The sequence below is a fragment of the Mastigoproctus giganteus genome, chromosome 10 (assembly GCF_048544385.1).
Source record: "Mastigoproctus giganteus isolate SK-2022 chromosome 10, ASM4854438v1, whole genome shotgun sequence".
NCBI classification, from domain to species: Eukaryota; Metazoa; Arthropoda; class Arachnida; order Uropygi; family Thelyphonidae; genus Mastigoproctus; species Mastigoproctus giganteus.
This window is the reverse complement of record NC_143584.1, coordinates 112977123-112997058: the sequence shown is the minus strand read 5'-3', so window position 1 is coordinate 112997058 and position 19936 is coordinate 112977123. Positions and strand designations below refer to the sequence as shown.

Below are 19936 nucleotides of genomic sequence, written 5' to 3'. Positions count from 1 at the left end.
AGTCATGCAATATTATTATTCTCATCAAGGGATAATATTTTGAATTTCTAGTATAGTTGGAGGTGATCACTTAGGTGGGAACCAATATCATCATGGGTTGAGATGTGGCTTCCATGCTATAGAGAGGAATAGCAGAGCATTGTGACACTAAGCGGTACTGGGTAGTGTCGCTAATTGTAATATCACCACTTTGCTTTATGGAGGATTGAATTAGTCAAATGTGACTGCATCTCTTTTATCATGTAGTATGAAGTAATGTATTTTAATGTTATGATGGTTGAGACTAAATTGATTATGGTTCAAGATTACAGTTTTAAGACCATTTTTTTCAAGATGACTACCAACTAACAGAAAAACCTGATGGTAATGCCCCAGGAGGCTTCCACTTCAACCAGTGAATCTTACTACCAACTATAAATGGAGGAAATCCAAGTAGTGTGTATGTGGGGGAGCATTAGCAAACCTAATTTGTTAATAAAATAAAATTAATTAATAACTTAAGTTAAAAAGTTTATATTATTGATAATAAATTAAATTAATTGTGGATTTTAATTTTGTTAATTTAGTATCTCGAACACCTTGGTTTGGATGAAACTGTACATTCATTTGAAACAGAATGCCAGAAGCTTGGTAAACCCGTTCAAGATAATGCAGGCAGTTCCAGAAGAGATAAAAGGATTGTAAAAATTCAGGTTGCTTTTTTTTTTTTTTTTGTATTAATATTTATTTCTAATTTTAGCAAATTAGAAGATTCAGTTCATTGTATTTGAATAGCACTTGTAATGAACAACAATATTAACCTTTCTTTCTCTTCCCCCCCCCCCCACTTTAGTGACAAGACATTTTTGTATAATTTGAGACATTACCAGTTAGCAAAAGGTGCAATTTTAACATATGTGTATTATTTTTCTGAAATATAAGCAGAGTGTTTTTCTTTATGATAAATGTGGGGTTTTAATTTACTGGAAAATTTAAGATACATTAAAGAAAATATCAGTAATGACAGACATTAGGAGGATAAGATAAGACCAACAAATTTTGTCACTTCAAGAGCAAGTTTAATTTTTGCAGTCTCTTGGATTAAAATCTTGGAGAAATTTTGAGGTTGAGGTATTAGTTAATATTCAATTCCAATAAATGTAAACAACATAGGAATATCAGAAACAGTGGCATTCTGTTATATATTTACCATATGCAGAATATGGTAAATATAATGGGTACAGAAAGGATAGACATGAAGTGAAGGGGAAGGAGTTATGCGTTTAATTGCCAGGCATATAGAGTAAGGCAAATATTAGAAATTAGAAACAATTTCCTCAAAACAGACACTCCCTCCAGTATGGATGTGGGCACTTTAATAGGTGGGTTTTTTTTTTTTTTTTTTTTTTTTTTGCATTTTCAACTTTCCTGGACCATTCACTTTCAAAGGTGAGTTAACGCATATATTTTTATAGATACTACAGTGCAACCTTGATATAATACACAGTGGCAGAGCCAGGGTAAGCTCAGCAGGTAATTACATCTCCTGATGCTGAAATCCAGTATTGTGGCGCATTTTTATGAAAGTAACCACGTTATACATTGTACAACTTACTTAAATATTTATTCAATGTTTCTAAAAATATTAACTTTTATACGTATAATTCATCATTCTTTATAATCAAATTACATGCATCGTACAATGACTTTAACAGATTTTTGAATATATTGTATGACATACAATGTATATACGATGATTATTATTATTAACTATATGGTGCAAGGGAGCCTGAGGCTTATGCTGTATCAGCCAAAAAAAAAATAAAAATTCTGAATTACCCTGAGAGAGAGAGAGAGAAGTAGAAGGGAATCGCCAAAAAATAGAAGAATGATGATATCCAGCTCAGGACCCTGGGTGTGCCAAGCCCATACTCACCAGAAGGTGTTGAGTAGCATGGCAACTGTGGGCAGTGTCAGCTGTGAGCTGACAATTGAATGTTCTCAGTTGTGTTTTGTTTTTTATTGTATCTATTATAGTGTCAAAATATTAAAAATGGTATGCTATCAAGATATGTGCATAATTTAATAATTACTTTAAATATTAGACTCGGAGCTGGATTAAAGTTTTTTTTTTTAACCAAGGGCTTCTGGGCCAAAATTTAACAACCAAAAAAAAAAGAGATCATACTGGAAAATAAATTATGAAAATAATTGAAACATTTTTTGATTATACGTTCCTTTAATTATGAAAAATTTTAATATATTATTAAAACAATAACAAAAAATGCAATATGATTAAAGAGGCCTATGCGCTCTGGATTCATTATTATCAAAACTAAAATTACTGTAACACAGAGCGAAAACGGATACAAAAATAGATTGTGACAAGTTTAATAATAGGAAATATACATATATTAGATTAAATACATACAAACAAAAAGCTTTCGGTTATTTTGTTTTTTGGTTGTATTGCGTGAATTAGAGGGTCGTGCATTTACAAGTGTACCAGATCCCATTACCTTTTGGTGTCGCTACATGGACGATATGTTCGTGGTTATCCCCAGAAATTCAGGTGACTGAATCTTAGACCACCTCAATTCTCTGTTGCCTTTCATAAAATTCACCATCGAGCTAGAGTCGGACAACATCATACCATACTTAGACACCCTTGTCCGGCGCGAGGGCACGCCCTCGAAGACAACTGTCCATCATAAACCAATGTGTGTTGGCCAATTTACCAACTTCCGGTCAGCACACGCACGTAGCCCTCTTCTTGCCACTGCACGAACCTTGCTAACTCATGCCTGGACACACTCTAGCTCTGTAAATGAGAGGTGCACCGAAATTGCTAAAGTCAAGGTGGATCTTATGAGGTGTGGCTATCCCATCAATACCCTTGACAGGTGTGACCTACAGACACATGGCCACGTAGCGACCAACAGAAACATCCAAGGTAATGACTCACCCTTGAGCGCCTTTATCCCATATTACCCAGACCTATCACAACAGGTTTGTAGAGTCTTAAAATCACATGTGTACGACTGGCAGAAAATTACGATCCCTCATCTCTAAAGTAAAAACACCGGTCCCCACCTTACTACAAAGCGGATTGGTCTACCGCATCTCTTGCCGTGACTGTACTAGCTGCTACATCGGGGAAACTGGGAGATGGCTCATCCGCTTAGCGAATGTGGAGCACTCAGCTATTGCTGAACACGTTTGGGCAACCCACCACGACATTGACCCACACTGTGATGTCATGATTGTGGATAAGTCCCACCACTATCGACGACGTGCCTGGTTGGAGTCATTGAACATCAAATGCTCCAATACCTCAGTCAACAGGAACAGTGGATGTCAAGTCCACCCTATCGTCGAAACAGCAATCCTGACTATTGACAAACGCTGGCAACGTCCACATGCATCACAGCCACAGGCTTCAACATCCAACAATTAATCAAGCACTTCACGAACAAGATTGGCAGTACATGCCCTCATGTTCTATTCTTAACTGTCAGTTTAACTGAGGAAGGTTGACAAAACAACCGAAAGCTTTTTGTTTGTATGTATCTAATCTAATATATGTATATTTCCTATTATTAAACTTGTCACAATCTATTTTTGTATCTGTTTTCGCTCTGTGTTACAGTAATTTTAGTTTTGATAAAAAATACAATACAATTATTTTGTTGTTTAGGCAATATACGCATATAATATAATGAAAATGAACTTGGCTAAAAAGAGGAAACTGTCAGGAAATGAGAGAAAAAAGAAAAATGCTCTTGATAAAGCTAGTCAAAAGCCAGAAAAAGACAGTGATGTTATTGAAATAGAAAGGATTCATGTTGATACTTATTAGATTTTGCTGATATGTTGAGAGAAGATTTTAAGTGGCCTACTGATCTATGTCTTTTAAGATTGGTAATTTAACCCCAAATTTAATAAAGAACATTTTGGATTACGGCCCCTGCTGGCCAGGAATCAAAGATCAATATTTTAAATTTGATAACTTTTCAAGAAGACATTATTTTTACAATGATGACATTACGAAAAAATGTGTTATGTGATCTTGGCTAATTTATTTGCCAAGAGTAAAAAAAAAGTTATTGTTTTTGTTGCTGGTTATACATAAATAATGGTGGATTTACAAATTTTATAAAAATCACAGGTAAACTAAAACAACATGAGAAATCAGCAAGTCAAAAAATTGACCATATACATTTTTTTTTAAAATGTATATGGTCAAATTGAGACTGAAAAAACCAAGGTTCTGTTATAAATTTAGGTATATAGTGTACTCTATTTTAAATGATGTGAGTTTTTTTGAAATGTCAGTATTTGCCGTTAAGAGGGCATTATGAACATGGAGGAAAATCTACAAGTGAAGAAAATGAAGGAAGTTTCTTAAAATTAGTAAAATTGCTTGCTCACTATTATGATAAGAATCTTGCAAATCATTTGCAGCAGTGCAAATGCAATGAAACATATTTAAGCCTCCAAATCCAAAATGATTTCATTTACTCGTCAGGACAAGAAACTTTAACATCAATTATTTGCTGAAGTTAAAAACGCAAAATATTACAGTTTAATTGTAGACTCCATGATAGATATATCTGGTTTGGACCAAATTATTTCATTAAGATATATTGGTCCTGCACGTCACCACCAAATACGGAGGATGCAGAAAGGTCAGGGAATGACCACCGCATATCCCGGAGCAATATGGCCTTAGTTGCTAATGCTCCTAAAAAAAAACCAAAACCAATTGGTCCTGCAGGTTTGGTTATGGAACAATTTATAAAATTTGATGTTCTTCCTAGTTCATGTGACGAGGATTGTTACAGTTTGGTACTGAAATTTTTAAATGATTTTGACTTAGGTTTAAAATAGGCCAAGATGTGATGGAGCAAATGTAATGTCAGATGGTGGAATCGGTCTTCAAAAAAGGATAAAAAATATAGTGCTGATGGCTGTGTATATTCATCGTTATGCACATAACTTAAATTTAATTGTTACTGAATCCACCAAAGTTGCATCGAAGCAAAAACATTTTTTGGCACAGTTGAGGCCATTTATACTTTTATAAATAGCAGCTTGCCTTGTTTGAAAATACAGCCACTCCCCGACTTATGTAAGGGTTCCGTTCCATGGAACTCCACATAAGTCGAATTTTACGTAAGTCGGAATTTCCCTAACGGCTAATGCAGCACTCACAACTATTCGTGCTGAATTTGATTAAAGTAAACAAGAAATGTTCAATGAACATGTAAATAGAATTATTTATTCAATTTTTTTATCTTATGCATAGGAACTTTTGTATAAAAGTGTACAAAATTACAAAAATTTCAAAGTTATAAAATTGCAAAAAGAGAGGAGACAAGCATAACGTCAGCAAGTTTTACCTTTTAAGCATCATTGCCAGAATTAACTTTCCATCTGATAAGCATGCCACTGTGGAAGTTGAGGGCTGTGGAGATTTAGAAGGGGTTTTTTCCAACACATCACAAAATTTCTCTGCAGCTGCAGAATCGGCACTGGCGACTTCACCACATACTTTAATGTTTTGGAAACCAGTGCGATGCTTGAACCTATTAAACCACCCATTGCTTGCCACAAACTTGACTTGGGGTTTGCCATACTTATCCTTAATATCTTCATAAATACTTCTTGCTTTTGCTTGAATGGCCATTAGAGTCAGGGGCACTTGCTTCTGAATCTGATTTTCCATCCATATTATTAATAGCTTTTCCATCTCCGATATAGCACCTGAATCCCTGTTTTGTGATCACTGTTGATCTTAAATGCTTTGATCCTTTAGCATGTTCTTTTATACACACACTGTCCCTTAAAATAGTAATCAAAATAGTAAGCAAGACCTAATTCTGTGCAATAGATGACAAACTTTGTCCTGCTTCGTACTCTTAATTAATCATCTTCATTTCAAATCAATTTTGTTTCATTTCCTAGCACTGCCAGCACTTGCACTTTCCGTTAGTCCCTTTCCCTTCACCATTGTAATGAGTAAATAGGAATGAAGAGAAGATTCTGAAAATTTATTTATGTTTTTTATATGATTGAAGATTTCAGTGAAGGGAAACTCATTTCATCATAATACCATAACGTGAAAACCCACAGAATTCCAGTTATCGGTATTATTGCAAATGCAATAAGATCGAGTTTACTACATATTTATAATAGATTGAACTAACAGAATAGCCTAATAAACCAGAAAGTGCAAATTATATTATTGTTTTATGGTAGTGACCCCCAGAAATGTATTTTAGAAAAAATATCACAAAAGCATTCAAAATTGATTCTTATAATGGAACATATGATAATGATGAAAGTGTAATGCAATTTCCATTATAAAAATGACCTTTTAGAGAGATAATTAGCTTAGTTATATAGCGAAAATTTCAACTTCTGAGGTCTTGGAACGAATTACCAAAAAAAACAATGTATTATTGGGTTCACATTACGATATTTTCATGATACTTCCATTTATTCCTATGGTATGCAAAATATGCTTCCATGATTTTTTTTAAGTTTGCACTGGCCGGCAAAAACTTATGTAAAGTCGGATTTCTGTAAGTCGAGTATTACGTAAGTGCTGGGGGGGGGGCTGTACTGAAGAAGGAACAAGAACTTTGCAATAGCATGTCTTGCTATTTAACACTAAAAATGCTTTCAGAAACTTGGTGATCTAGTAGGATTTTTATCTTGATCGTAATAAAAGTAAATTTACTGACAATTTACAACATAGTTATGCTTTCTGTAAATGGAGAAATTGACTTACCAGTAAAAGCAATGGTTTTGGGGTGCAGAATACTATCACCCATAGATACATTTGAATTTTATGTATTATTAACAGTCTGAATATCAGTTTTAAACACAACCAGTGTTTTATCAAAATTTTTATAGTCTCCATCAATAAAAGTTGATGATGCTCATATCTTCCTACCAAAAATCAATGAGCAATCTTAGATCAGATGAAAAATTCACAAATAATTTGGAGGAATCAAAACAACTTGCAATATTATGCAGTATAACTCCTGAGTTTCGGCAATTTAGAGTAAGAACAAAAAAAAAGAATGTTTTCAATGATAAAACAAAAAACAACTCAATAAGGGATCCCATTGGAAAATTTAAGACTGAAACATATAACATTATTCTGGACACAGTAATAGAAAATTTTACTGATAGATTTCAGGATGTTGACAGGAATTTTAAATCCCAAAACTTTTCCTGCCAAAAGATGGGTTTCAGATATTGAAATCAATTATCTATCAGTGCTTACTGAATTTTACAAAAATGACATAAATGCCGATGATGTTCTAGCTGAATTTAAATCTTTTAAGTCATTTTAGAATATTCTGAATAGCAGAAATAAAATTTGAAGATATAATTGCATTTATGTTGGCAAATAATTTGGATGTAATGTATAAACAATATATTAATATTATATAAAATTTTTCTAATCATAGAAATCACTAACGAGTGTATCAATTGAAAGAAGTTTCAGCAGATCAAAACTGAATAAAAATTATCTTTGAAGCTCAATGGGAGAAGAGCACCTATCTTTCTTAGCTCTTTTAAGTATTGAGCATGATTTATTATTGCAGTTAAATTACGATCAAGTTCTGGAAATGTTCTCAAATATGAAATAAAGATTTAAAAAATTTTAAATAATCTTTTCTTTAAAACTTTCTGCCTTTTGTATATCAATTTTTTTTCTTGTAATATTTTATTTATGAATAATTTTTGCACTTTACAGGAATACCTCGCATAGCGCGGTTTCGAACAGCGCAGGTTTCGCTATAGTGTGGTTTACAAATTGAAAAAAAATTAACTGCGTTACGTACCAATACATTTGATATGTATGTATGTATGTATGTATTATAATGCTAGCACGTAGCCAATGCATTATGGATTCAAGGCCACGCTGCCTGTTGTCGCAACTCCCATTATATACGGACTCTGCTAGCATTCATACATTCGTAAGCAGTCTAGATTCCGAGCGGTGAGGTCGTTCACAGTGCGTAAGCTGTACAAATATTTTTCGCTGTGTATTTTTATTAAAGATTATTTTTTTAAAAACATTGCACCTTTATACGCAAATATGAGTGGAAAGCAGAAATGTAATGGTGCTGAGGGTTCTTCTAGATCCAAACATCGAATGAGGTATGAAAGTAAGGTAGGCGTTGCAAAATGACATTTGATGTTATAAAGAGATGTATGCAGATAAAAAGAAGAGAACTGTGCAAACTAAGCTGATCAGTTATTTTTCAAAATAAAAATACAGTACATACTTCACTTATATTCTTTTGGTATATACATACTGCAATAAAAAATCTTTTGTACTGTACTTACTAGTATTTTCATTTTTATCATTTTAATTTCTTTTTTATGCAAGAACTTTGTGTGTGTCAATTTATAGTAAACAAACACTTATATATTTTTGCAACTTGGCCCATATAATCAAATTGTCGGAACGCATTACATTAAAATACATACTAATAATACCTCGATCAGCGCGGTATTTTTTTGGCACGAATTAACCGCACTATGCGAGGTATTCCTGTATTTTGTTTTACATGTTTATTTTCATATTTATATAGGTATTGCTTATATTTTATACATATATGATATATATGAATAGAAATACTTATACAGGCACTTTCTGGCTTACATAATACTCAACTTACGAAAATTTGAGCTGGCCGGGCTAGCCAGGTGGGTAAAGTGGCTGCCTGGCAACCCAAAAGTCACGGGTTCAAATCCTGCCTCGGGCTTGGATCAGAGTAGCGCAGAAACCTTGGGAGGTGCATTATGGCCACAGAAGCTGATGAGCCAACGACTAACAAAAAAAAAAAAAAAAAAATTTGACTTTATGTAAGTTTTTGCCATTTGGTGTAAATGTAAAAAAAAAAAATTGTGGAAACATATTTTGCATCCTGTAGGAATAAATGGAGGTATTTTGAAAATATTGTAATATGAACCCAATAATACATTGTTTTTTTTTTTTTGGTAATTCGTTCCTCAGTAGTTGAAATTTTTGCTATATAACTAACCTATTTATCTCTCTAAAAGGTGGTGCCTCCGTAGCCAGGTGGGAAGGAGCAGCAATGTGGAAAGGTCAACGAATGACCACCGCATATTCCCGGAGCAATATGGCCTTAGTTGCTAATGCTCCTAAAAACCAAATAATAAACAAACTGCCACACTACTCCAATTTGTGCAGCAGTCTTTCATGTGCAACAGTATCAAAGGCTTTTCTAAGATCCAAATATATGACATCAAAGTTATTCTTTGCATCCAGTTCCTTTGTGACTACATCATAGTATCCAATCAAATTAGTCAGACAAGAATTCCCCTTACCAAACCCATGCTGTGTCCGAGCTATAACTGAAGTCTTGTCTAGATGATCCTGCAATGCTTCTTTAACCAGTGCCTTCATTAATTTCCCTGGAACAGAAGTTAAACTAACAGGTCTGTAATTATCTGTGTCTCCCTTTGATCCTCCTTTGTGGATTGGGGTCACATTTGCACATCTCCAGTCCATAGGTACCTCCCCTGAGTCCAGGGAAGCTCTCATAATTATGGCTAAGGGTTTGCTTACTTCCTTTGCTGCCTCCTTTAATATAACTGGATAGATTCCATCCACCCCAGGTGCCTTTCTTGTGTTTATCTTCAACAATTTTTCCTCCACTTTACTCTCAGTTATTACAAGATTATCTAGCTTACTGCAGAGTTGAATGCACCTCTGGCATTCCCCTCCCTGAATAACTCCTCAAGTGTGAAAGTCGATGCAAAATATTCATTCAGTTTGTTAGCTACCTGAGCAGGATCATCAACAGTTAAACCATCGATATCAAGTGGACCAATCTGATTCATCCCCTTCCTTCTAGAGTTTACATAAGTAAAGAACTCTTTGCTGTTTTTTTTAGCATCCTTTGCCAAAGATTTCTCGTAATCTGCCTTCGCCTGCCTAACCTCTTTTGTAACTTGGTTACAGACCAGCTTATATCTATCATAGGCTTCTGTGTCACATATTAATTTATATGTATCCGATGCATTTTTCTTCTCTGTCACATGTCTAATTAGTTCATCCGACATCAATTTAGGCCTAAATCTTGAACAATATTTCTTTGTTGGTGTGAAAACCCTAGTGGCTTCCAAGATTAATTCTTTGAATGCTTCCCATTTTGAATTTGCTATTGGTAACATCATCAGTTGGTTCCACCGTATAGAATTTAAATACTGTCTCAGACCACCATAGTCAACTTTACGAAAGCAAAAACCCTTCCCTTTACCCTTGATGGTAGTTATCTCTTTGAGTAAATCTCACTTCAGCACACTGTGATCACTGCCACCTAGTGCTCCTTTTATCTGCAGATTCTTGATGCATGAAGAATCACTACTGATAATCAGATCAAGTGTATTACTCCCTCCAGTTGCCTCACCAACATGCTGCTGTAGAAAACAATCATCCAATAAATCCACAAAAGCCTTGCTAGTGTGTGAGTGACCAACCCACAAATTCCAGTCAATATCTGGGAAATTAAAATCCCCCATTATAAGACTCTCTGATTTACTGGCTCACTCTATTTCCCTGTACAGTTTCTTATTATACTCATCAGAGTCATTAGGCCTAAAGCACACTCCTACTCTCAATTTTGATCTCCCAATGCTTATGTCACACCAAACTGACTCGACACTGCACTATCCAGCGATGTCGACTGGCTTCACTTCCTTGGATTTTATGTGTTTCTTATCTAACAGCATAACCCCTCCTCCCTTCTTGTCCTGTCTATCCTTTCTTTACACATTGTACTCCCCAAATTCCAGTTCTGCACTTCTTATGTCTGTGTGACACTATGTCTCTGATATCCCAACAATATCTGCCTTTGATGTCTTGACTAGCACTTCAGACTCATCGAATTTATTAACTATACTCGTAGCATTGGTGTACATGCAAGTATACATGCACCTATTTCTACTCTTAGTTACCCTAACACAGCCCATGTATTTACTTGTTCCACTATGACTCCCAGCAGTCCTTGAAATTGCCATTGCCTTGCTTTCCAGGCTGCTGCTCAATTGCATTTCAATAGAAGTAGTGCAAGAATCACTTTTACCTCTGCCAGCAGCTACTGTTAATCTATTAGTCCGTATATCCCACCAAGCTAGCAGTTTTCTGACCCACATAATTCTGCCTCTATAGCATCAGCAAATATTCTTGCACCCTTTCTATTTAAGTGTATCCCATCCCTGTAGAAGCAGTCTCTCCTGTTAACAGGCACAGACCAGGCTGAGAAAAATTCTACCCCTTGAGCCTTGCACAATCTTTCCAGTGCCAAATTGATCAACAAGGCTCTCATCATATACTCCCTCCTGTCGTGTCTGGGCAGAATTGCAAACACTTTCAAATTCAACCCCCATAACTCACGGCTTTTTTTCAGCATTGTCTTTTACTTGTTAAGTAATTCTGCCGGTCTCATACTCTTAATATCATTAGTGCCAACATGTTCAACAATATCACCCTTTGTGCCCTTAAAGGATGATATCTGCCCTATGTCATCAACCTTTGCCCCTGGCAGACATACCCTGGTCCTGTTCTATCTATCCTTTTTGCACAATATGTTCCCCGTTTCCCTGACAACAGAGTCAACTACAACAACTAGTTCCTTTGGGACCAGCGCATTCTGCCTTGGGGGTTGCTGCTGTGTTGCGTGATGTTCAAGTGCAAGCTCTGGCATTGATGTGGGCAGCTGGGAGCTTGGCGGGCCCTCAATTTAAATCCTTCGAGGGCATCCCCCCTGTTCTTTAAGCTCTCATATAAGCCCATAAAAATGCCGAGTTGGCGCTTGATTTCCTTGCACTCCTTACATCGCACACACACAAAGACATTCCCCTTGCTGGCAATATCATGTCCCGTTCCTGATTGCTCCACAAACATTAAACAAGCAGTGCATTTCATTAGACTGTGATTCAGAGGACAACTGCCCCCCCTCAGTTCTCCCCTGAGCCACAGCACTTCCACTAGTTTGAGCCTTTTGCTTTGCTGCTCTGAGTCATGATTTCTATTCAAGTTCAATAAAATTCCAATACAAAATATAACCCTAAATCTATATCCCAATGCAGTTATAACACTATATATATGTATTTCGGTATCGAATATCTCCGAGTTACATTATATGACTTTCTTATCCCCTGTCAACTTATATGTATTAATTTATGATGTTATGTTTGTAATAACTAGGTCACTATATTTATTTAGTTAAAAAAGTAAAATTCAATCGACAATGAAATTTAATGAGATTAATAAATTTTACTGATTAATTGATACTACTATACTCGCTATATAGTTTTCCGTTAAACCTCACGCTATCTTGTTTTCCGTTAAACCTTACGCTAGCACACGTATCTTTGATTATATCTCATATGTAATATGAGATATAATCAAATGATGATGTATACTACCTGGGTAGCAGAAATGATGGAAGTTCAGAACCCATGCATAAACAACCTTTTTCAAACTCTTGGATATTTAGTCAAGAAATAGTTTTAGATATTTATTTAACATGAAATACTGTAAGATAGTAAAGTAATTATAAGGAAGGGTGGGAAATGTTGTTTCTTTCTTTGGCAGTTCTTTACTTTTTATTTAATTTTATTTTACTTTATTGTTTATTATTAGTTATATTTTGCAGCTTACAATAATATACCTATGTAAATCTAAGCAGACGCCATTAGAGAATTTTTAGTGTGAACCCCCTAGAACACTTTCATGAACCCCCAGGGGTTTGCGAACCACCGGTTGGGAACTACTGCCATAGCTCATGGAGCTTTGTGGCTATTCTTTTTCTTTCAGCCTTGATGGTGTTGGCTGTGTCGAGCTATTCCCAGAAAATCTGTGGGTATGCCCTTTTTAAGTCTATAATACAAGCCTCTTTTGGCTACTTCCAGTTAAACTGGGAGAGCTCTGGCCAGCACCTGTAGTGCGGGCATGCTAACTGTGTGACATGCTCTGGTAATAGTGAAAAGTATTGTCCTTTGTATTGATTCTAATTTATTCCTGTTCCTTACTGGCCAAGCAGGTGAACTACACACCGGCTCCATAGGTGATAACATTAAGAAAATTGCACAGTATATGATTGCCAGGGTCTTTCTTTTGAGTCCCCAGTCTGCCTGACTGATCCTGGCTCATACCTGCATAATTTCTCACTTTCTGTTTCAAGTAGGTCAAATGGGGATAAAAAGTTAATTTTGAATCGAAATGTGGAATCTTACTTTTGAATCGAAGACTACTCCAAAATATTTTAGTTCTTTTAACATTTTTATAGTGGTGGTGTTAATTTTGTGGACATCTTATGTCCAAATTCCCTTTTAGAAGTATTTGTTTGGTTTTGTCAGGCAATATTTTGAGCATGTGCATTTGCCCACTCCTGCAGTTACAAGAGGGCAGCATTTGATCTCTGCTCTATAATCACTCATATGTTACCTTTTACAAGGAAAATCATGTCATCTGCAAAGGCCAAAAATTCATCCAGAACAATGTTCCGGAATAAAGAATAAATGATATTCAATCGCCTGTCAATTCCTGGAACCTTGCGTGTACTGAGACACTTCTCTCTGTAAGGTAGCTGTTTATTACCTTATAGAGGTTTTGTGGGGCATTTGCCTGGCAAAGCCTCCTAAGGACACTAGACCACCAGAGTGAGTCAAATGCCCCAGCAAAGTCAATAGAGATTGCCAGCATATATTTCTCCTCTGAGTTTTTAACTGTTGTCAGTAGGTGGTGCATAGCATCCTCCATAGAGTTGCTCTGCTTAAAACCATACTGATTGTTGGAATGTAAACCTGCTTCTGTGTAGTATTGAGCTAATCTGCTATATATTAGTCTTTCATATATTTTCCCTAGTAAAGGGAGTAGGGCTATTGGTCTATATGATTTGGGATTGGTAAGGGGTTTCTCAGGGTTTTTGAGAATTAGTCTGTTTTTTTCACAGCTTTTTTCCATATTTTTGGGAATATACCTTCCGGCATACAGTTATTATACAGTGCTATTAATTTGTCTGTTGCTATTTCTGCTAATTTTTTGATAATCTCAACCTCTAAGAGGTCAAAATCTGGGCATTTATTGTTTTTGGTTTTAGATAGTGCTATTTAGTATTAGTATTAGTATTGGCCGCATGGTGCACGAAAGCCTATGGCTTATGCTGCACCAGCCAAAAAAAAAAAAAAAAATCCAAACAAAACAATGATAAAAATAAAAAAAATAAATAACTAAATAATAATAATTAAGAAAAAAAAAAAAAGGAAATTAAACCTATCATCCTATGCGCTTCCCTTACCCGAAAGTACTATCCAGATGACCTTTGAATTTCCCCAAACTGTCGGCCTCTACCACCCATCAAGGCAACTTATTCCAGTAATTTATAACTCGCTGGCTAAAATAAAACTTCCTGCAGTCCAATCTAAACATTTCCCCCCGTAACTTGAATTTATGTCCCCTAGTTCTAGCATCATTTATAATCTTGAAAATTTTGTCCTCATTCATTTTATTGATGCCTCTCAGAGCCTTAAACACCTCAATCAGATCTCCTCTAAGGTGTCTAGTTTCCAAACTCTGCAACCCACATATTCGAAGTCTTTCTTCATAAGGACGCCCTTTTGCCAATCTCACCAGGCGAGTTACCCTGCTTTACACCCTTTCAAGAGGCTCAATGTCTTTCTTTAGGTGCGGTCTCCATACTTGAACACAGTATTCCAAGTGTGGTCTAACATAAGCCTTATATAATGGGATTATCACGTCCCTATCTCTACTTGCAAAAGTTCGATAGATCATCGATAGGACACCATGGGCCTTCCTTGCAACCTGTTTACAATGCTCAGAGAATTTCATGTCTGACCATATCACCCAAGTCCCTTTCCTCCAGTACTGGGTTTAGTTGAACTCCACCAAGGAATAAGTTTTTTTGGGATTACTGTTTCCCAGGTGTAATACCTTACACTTTGTTGGATTAAAGCACAGCTGCCATTTTTCTGACCATTCCTGAAGTCTATCTAGGTCTCTCTGAAGAAGCTCAGCTTGACAGTGATCATTAACTACTCTACCAATTTTAACATCAACTGCAAATTTAGACATCACGCCCTCTATCCCTTCATCAATGTCGTTTATGAAAATTAAAAACAACAGTGGTTCTAATACTGATCCTTGGGGAACCCCACTTCTTACATCAACCCAATCTGAGGAATAGCCATTTATCACAACCCTCTGCCTCCTGTCCTGAAGCCATCCTTCTATCCATCTAAGGATTTTCCCAGTGATTCCAACCTGTTCCAGCTTATAAAGAAACCGCTCATGTGGGACTGAGTCAAAAGCTTTGCTGAAATCTAAATAAACAATGTCGAAATTATTCTCTAAATCCAGCTCGTGAGTGACCCTTTCGAAATAGCGAACCAGATTTGTTAAACACGATTTTCCCTTTACAAAACCATGCTGAGTATCCTTGAGAATTTCAATTCGATCCAAATGATCCTGAATTCCATCCTTGATCATTGCCTCCATGATTTTCCCCACTACTGAAGTCAGACTGACAGGTCGGTAATTTCCAACTTCACTTTTAGAGCCACCCTTATGTATGGGAGATACATTTGCACTTTTCCAATCCAAGGGAATCTCCCCAGAGTCTAGTGATGCTCGCATAATTAGCCTCAATGGTTCAATGCACTCGCTTGCTGCCTCTCTTAAGATTATAGGGTATATTCCATCAACTCCAGGAGCCTTACTGGTCTGTAGGCTCGAAAGTTTTTTCATTAAATAATCTTGCGAAATTTCAATATCATTAATTGCATATTTTTTAACTTTGCTCCCACAATTTCCCATTGCCACAAAAGGCTTTTCATTTGTAAATATCGATGCAAAATAACTGTTGAGTTCATCTGCAGCGGCAGCTGGTGTATTTATTACTATCCCCTTTCCCTTACGTAAAGGTCCAATCTGGTTTGTCCTGCTCTTCTTGGCATTTGTATATGTGAAGAATTCTTTATCCCCCCTCTTTGCTCTGTTTGCTAGTGATTTCTCATAAACTGCCTTTGCCTGTCGAACCTTTTCTGTGGCTCTATTACACATCACCTTGTAGCTGTTATAGGCTTCAGTACTTTTTATTGCTCTGTAACCTTTCCATGCCACCTTTTCTGCTCAAGTAATGTGGCAACTTCACTATTCATCCAACTTGAAACCCTTCTTGTGGAGTATTTTTTTAATGGTATATACTCATTCAAGGCATCTGTGATTAATATTTTAAAAGCGTACCACAGTTCAATTGTATTCATTCTCTGCACGATATCTACCCAGTTAATAGAGGCCATGTAGTACCTTAAGGCATCGTAATTTCCTTTTCTGAAATTAAAACCCATTCCTTTGCCTTTTACTTCTGCTGCCTCTCTCGTCATCATCCACTGTAGAACTCCGTGATCACTTCCTGCTACTGGTTCCTCTACTGTCAGCCCTGTTATGTCATCTGATTCATGAGTGATGATGAGGTCTAGGATATTCTTTTCTCTAGTACTTTCCCTGACATGTTGATACAAATAACAGTCATCTAGTTGATTTAAAAATTTTGTTCCCCATGTCGAGTTTCCTTCCCATTTACTCCAATCAATTAGAGGCAAATTGAAATTACCCATAATAAGGCATTGACGCTTACTTGCCCATTCCATTTGCATGTAGAGGGGCTTTTGTCATAACCTTCACAATCAACTGGTCTGTAGATTACTCCTACACGCATATACCTTTGTTTCCAACTATCTCACACCATACAGACTCTATACTAGCATGTGAAATGTCTGAATCCGGGAAAGCTATCGTCGCGCTTAGGCTGCTTCTGATAAGAAGCATTACCCCACCACCCCTTCTATCTAACCTATCCTTCCTAAATACATTATACAAGCCGTACTGAAACTCATCATCCCCAATTTCCGGGTGGCACCACGTCTCTGTAAGTCCTATTATGTCCGCGTTACTTGTTTTAACCAGCAGTTCGAATTCGCTCATTTTATTGACGACACTTCTAACATTACTGTATAAACAATTAAGATTTACTGTTCTTGTATATTTAACAACCCTAACACAACCCTTGAAGTTTTTTACGCTCTCTTCCCTGATATTAGCTACCCGCTCACGTGAAACGTCTTTGACCCCAGAACATCTAGATAATACGTCCAGTTGGGGTAACAGATAAGAACTCTTAAGGTATGTGCAAGGGTTACATTGACCAATATTATCAGATAAATGCGTGTCAGTATTACCCACATCCCCCCCCCCTAACTAGCAGTTTCCCTGAACCTTTAAGGTATCCTCAATAATACTGGCAAAAACCTTTGCACCACCTTTGTTTAAGTGTATCCCGTCTCTACAAAACAAATTCCTTCTACCTACAAGTGTGGGCCATGCTGATAGAAATTTATCTCCTAAAGCCTTGTCGATTCCTTCAAGTCTTGAGTTAATCCACAAGGCTCTTAACATATAATCCCTCCTATCGTGTCTGGGCAGAATTGCAGACACATAGACATTATGGCCTAGCTCGCGACATTTCCTCAGCATGGTCCTGTATTTTTCCAACAAATCGTCAGATCGTGTACGTTTAATATCATTTGTCCCCACATGAATAATAATATATTCTTTACCCCCTTTAAAATCTGACAATCTGTTGGTGACATCATCAATAGTTGCTTCCGGCAGACATACCCTCGTTCTGCTCCACCTATCCTTATTACAAAAAATATTCCCTGTTTCCCTGACAATGGAGTCTCCTAATAAAACAGTGTCCTTTTTAACCAGAGTAGTTTGCACTTGGTTTTTCTGTTTTGAGGCTCGAATCGGGTGTGCATCACTTGGTAGATTGCTGGAGTTTTGAGTCCCTGACGAGCTCCCAGATGCATTATTTTCGAGGGCAAGCACTCATTTTTTCAGGGACTCAAATTGTTCCATCAGTGCACCAAATTGTAATTTAAGATCGGTGTACTCCTTACGTCGATCACAAAGAAAAGAATCCCCAGGTGAGGTAGGATTAGTCACCAGGTCGACCTTGGAAAACATTCCTCGGGTTCCACAACGGATTAAATCATTACTCACCCATAAATCGCCATCTGCTATTTCCGTGTGAGTCACGATACCCTGTGATGTGTTTAAGGCAGATCTCGTAACTACCATTATAAAATTAAATAAATATCAATGAAAGTAACTTTAAAAAATTATATCTATAATATTATTAAAATCAAACAGTTACAGGAAAACCTATAACAAAATAATCCAACAATATCTAAATAAATCAAATATTTAAAAGCACTATCCAAAAGTAAACCACTTAACTGAGGAGCCCTGTCAAAGCGCGTCCGCTCACCTCGAATGCCAACGTAGAATATTTCGAGGTCTTGTATAGTAAACAGAGGTTCGATATTGGCATTGTCATATTCAGTGTTTTCTTTTATAATGTCTAGCTGGGTGGGAGAATGATCCCTAGTTAAGTCTGAGTAATACTGTGTAAGATGTAAGACTGTGTTATTTACAGAATCTGCCCAACATAGGGTTGGGGTTCCATCTGGTTTGACAATAGTTTTTAAGACATCTCCTCTTGGCAGCTTGTTGGTCACTATTCTGTAGTCAACTCCCCAAGGGTTATTGTTTTCAGTAGTTCCCACCAAGACTTCCAGCATTCCCTTTTCTTGTCTCTTGCGAGGGCTGTATACCGATTCCTGAGAGTTCTATAAGAATCTCTCAGTGCATCCACCTCATTTTCTGGCCAAGATGTTCTGGCTCTTTGGAAATTTTTCCTCACCTGGAGCACCCTTCTCCTAGGTATGGTCAGTACCAACTGTGCAGTACTACACTCAGGGTAGAGGAGAATGAAAATGACGTTGGTGTAATTGTGCAGTTAGATATGAAGTTTTCTGAATAGTGCAGACAGCCAGGGCAGCTCATGGAGTCTTGTCAATTGTATACAGGAATTTTGCTAGCAGGGATAAGGAGGCGATTATCCCTTTGTTTAAATTTTTCAATTTAAAAACAGTGGCCACTATCTCCCCACTTGCCACTGTTTCAAAATTGGAAAACAAGTTTTCCAATTTTAAAACAGTGGCAAGTGGGGAGATAAACACCCTGCCTAAGCTAAGCATCCCACCCCTCCTGGTTAGGCCACACTTTGAGTACTGTATATAGGTCTGGAGGCCTTGTTTTAGGAAGGATGTAGAGCTGCTGTAACTAGTACAGAGAAAGGTAACAAGATTGGTGAGGGGATCAAAGGGTTGCTCTTACCAAGAAAGTTCTGGAGACCAGGCACCTGCAAGCAATCAGATTGAAAAGTATAAGATGTATTGAACTTGCTCAAACCCCTTAAAGGGGTTTGAGCAAGTTCAATGCTGATGGGATTCTTCTTGTTCAGATTATACACTTGAGGGGGCATAAATTCAAATTGAGGAAAGAGAGTTACAGAATATGTCTGGAAATTTGCATTTAACCAGCAGGTGGGTTGTTGTTGGAATAAACTTCCATGTGTTGTTGTGGAAGTTGATAGCTTAAATAAATTCAAGGAAGAACTGGACAAACTTTTAGGGCAAATGAATGGGTGACATGGGAAGTGTTTTTTTTTTTTTTTTTTTTGCTGATGCTGTATAAGCTTGCAGCTTAACTCCATTATTTGGGTACTACTTATCTCTGTGCTGTGGGCGTGGTCATAGAACAGAATGATTGTACAGTCAAGTTCTGTGATTGGGTGATTATTGTTAAATCCATTTTCTTTCTTATTGTTTTGTGTCGTTGAGGAGCGGTGGGGTGCTTAGCTTAGGCAGGGTGTTTATCTCCCCACTTGCCACTGTTTTAAAATTGGAAAACAAGTTTTCCAATTTAAAAACAGTGGCAAGTGGGGGGAAAACACCCTAGGCATATCAACCT

The 19936-nt window shown here is 36.8% G+C and overlaps 1 protein-coding gene across 7 annotated transcripts in view; it reads left to right on the top strand.

Annotated features, from left to right (window-relative positions):
* Positions 1-19936, top strand: part of LOC150079226 (lisH domain-containing protein ARMC9-like) — a 446058-nt gene that overhangs the window by 11929 nt on the left and 414193 nt on the right. For all 7 annotated transcript variants that reach the window (XM_090383948.1, XM_090383946.1, XM_090383947.1 and 4 more), the window contains exon 3: positions 567-692. In XM_090383948.1, the coding sequence (XP_090240074.1) occupies positions 567-692 (126 nt within the window). The remainder of the gene's footprint in view (positions 1-566; positions 693-19936) is intronic.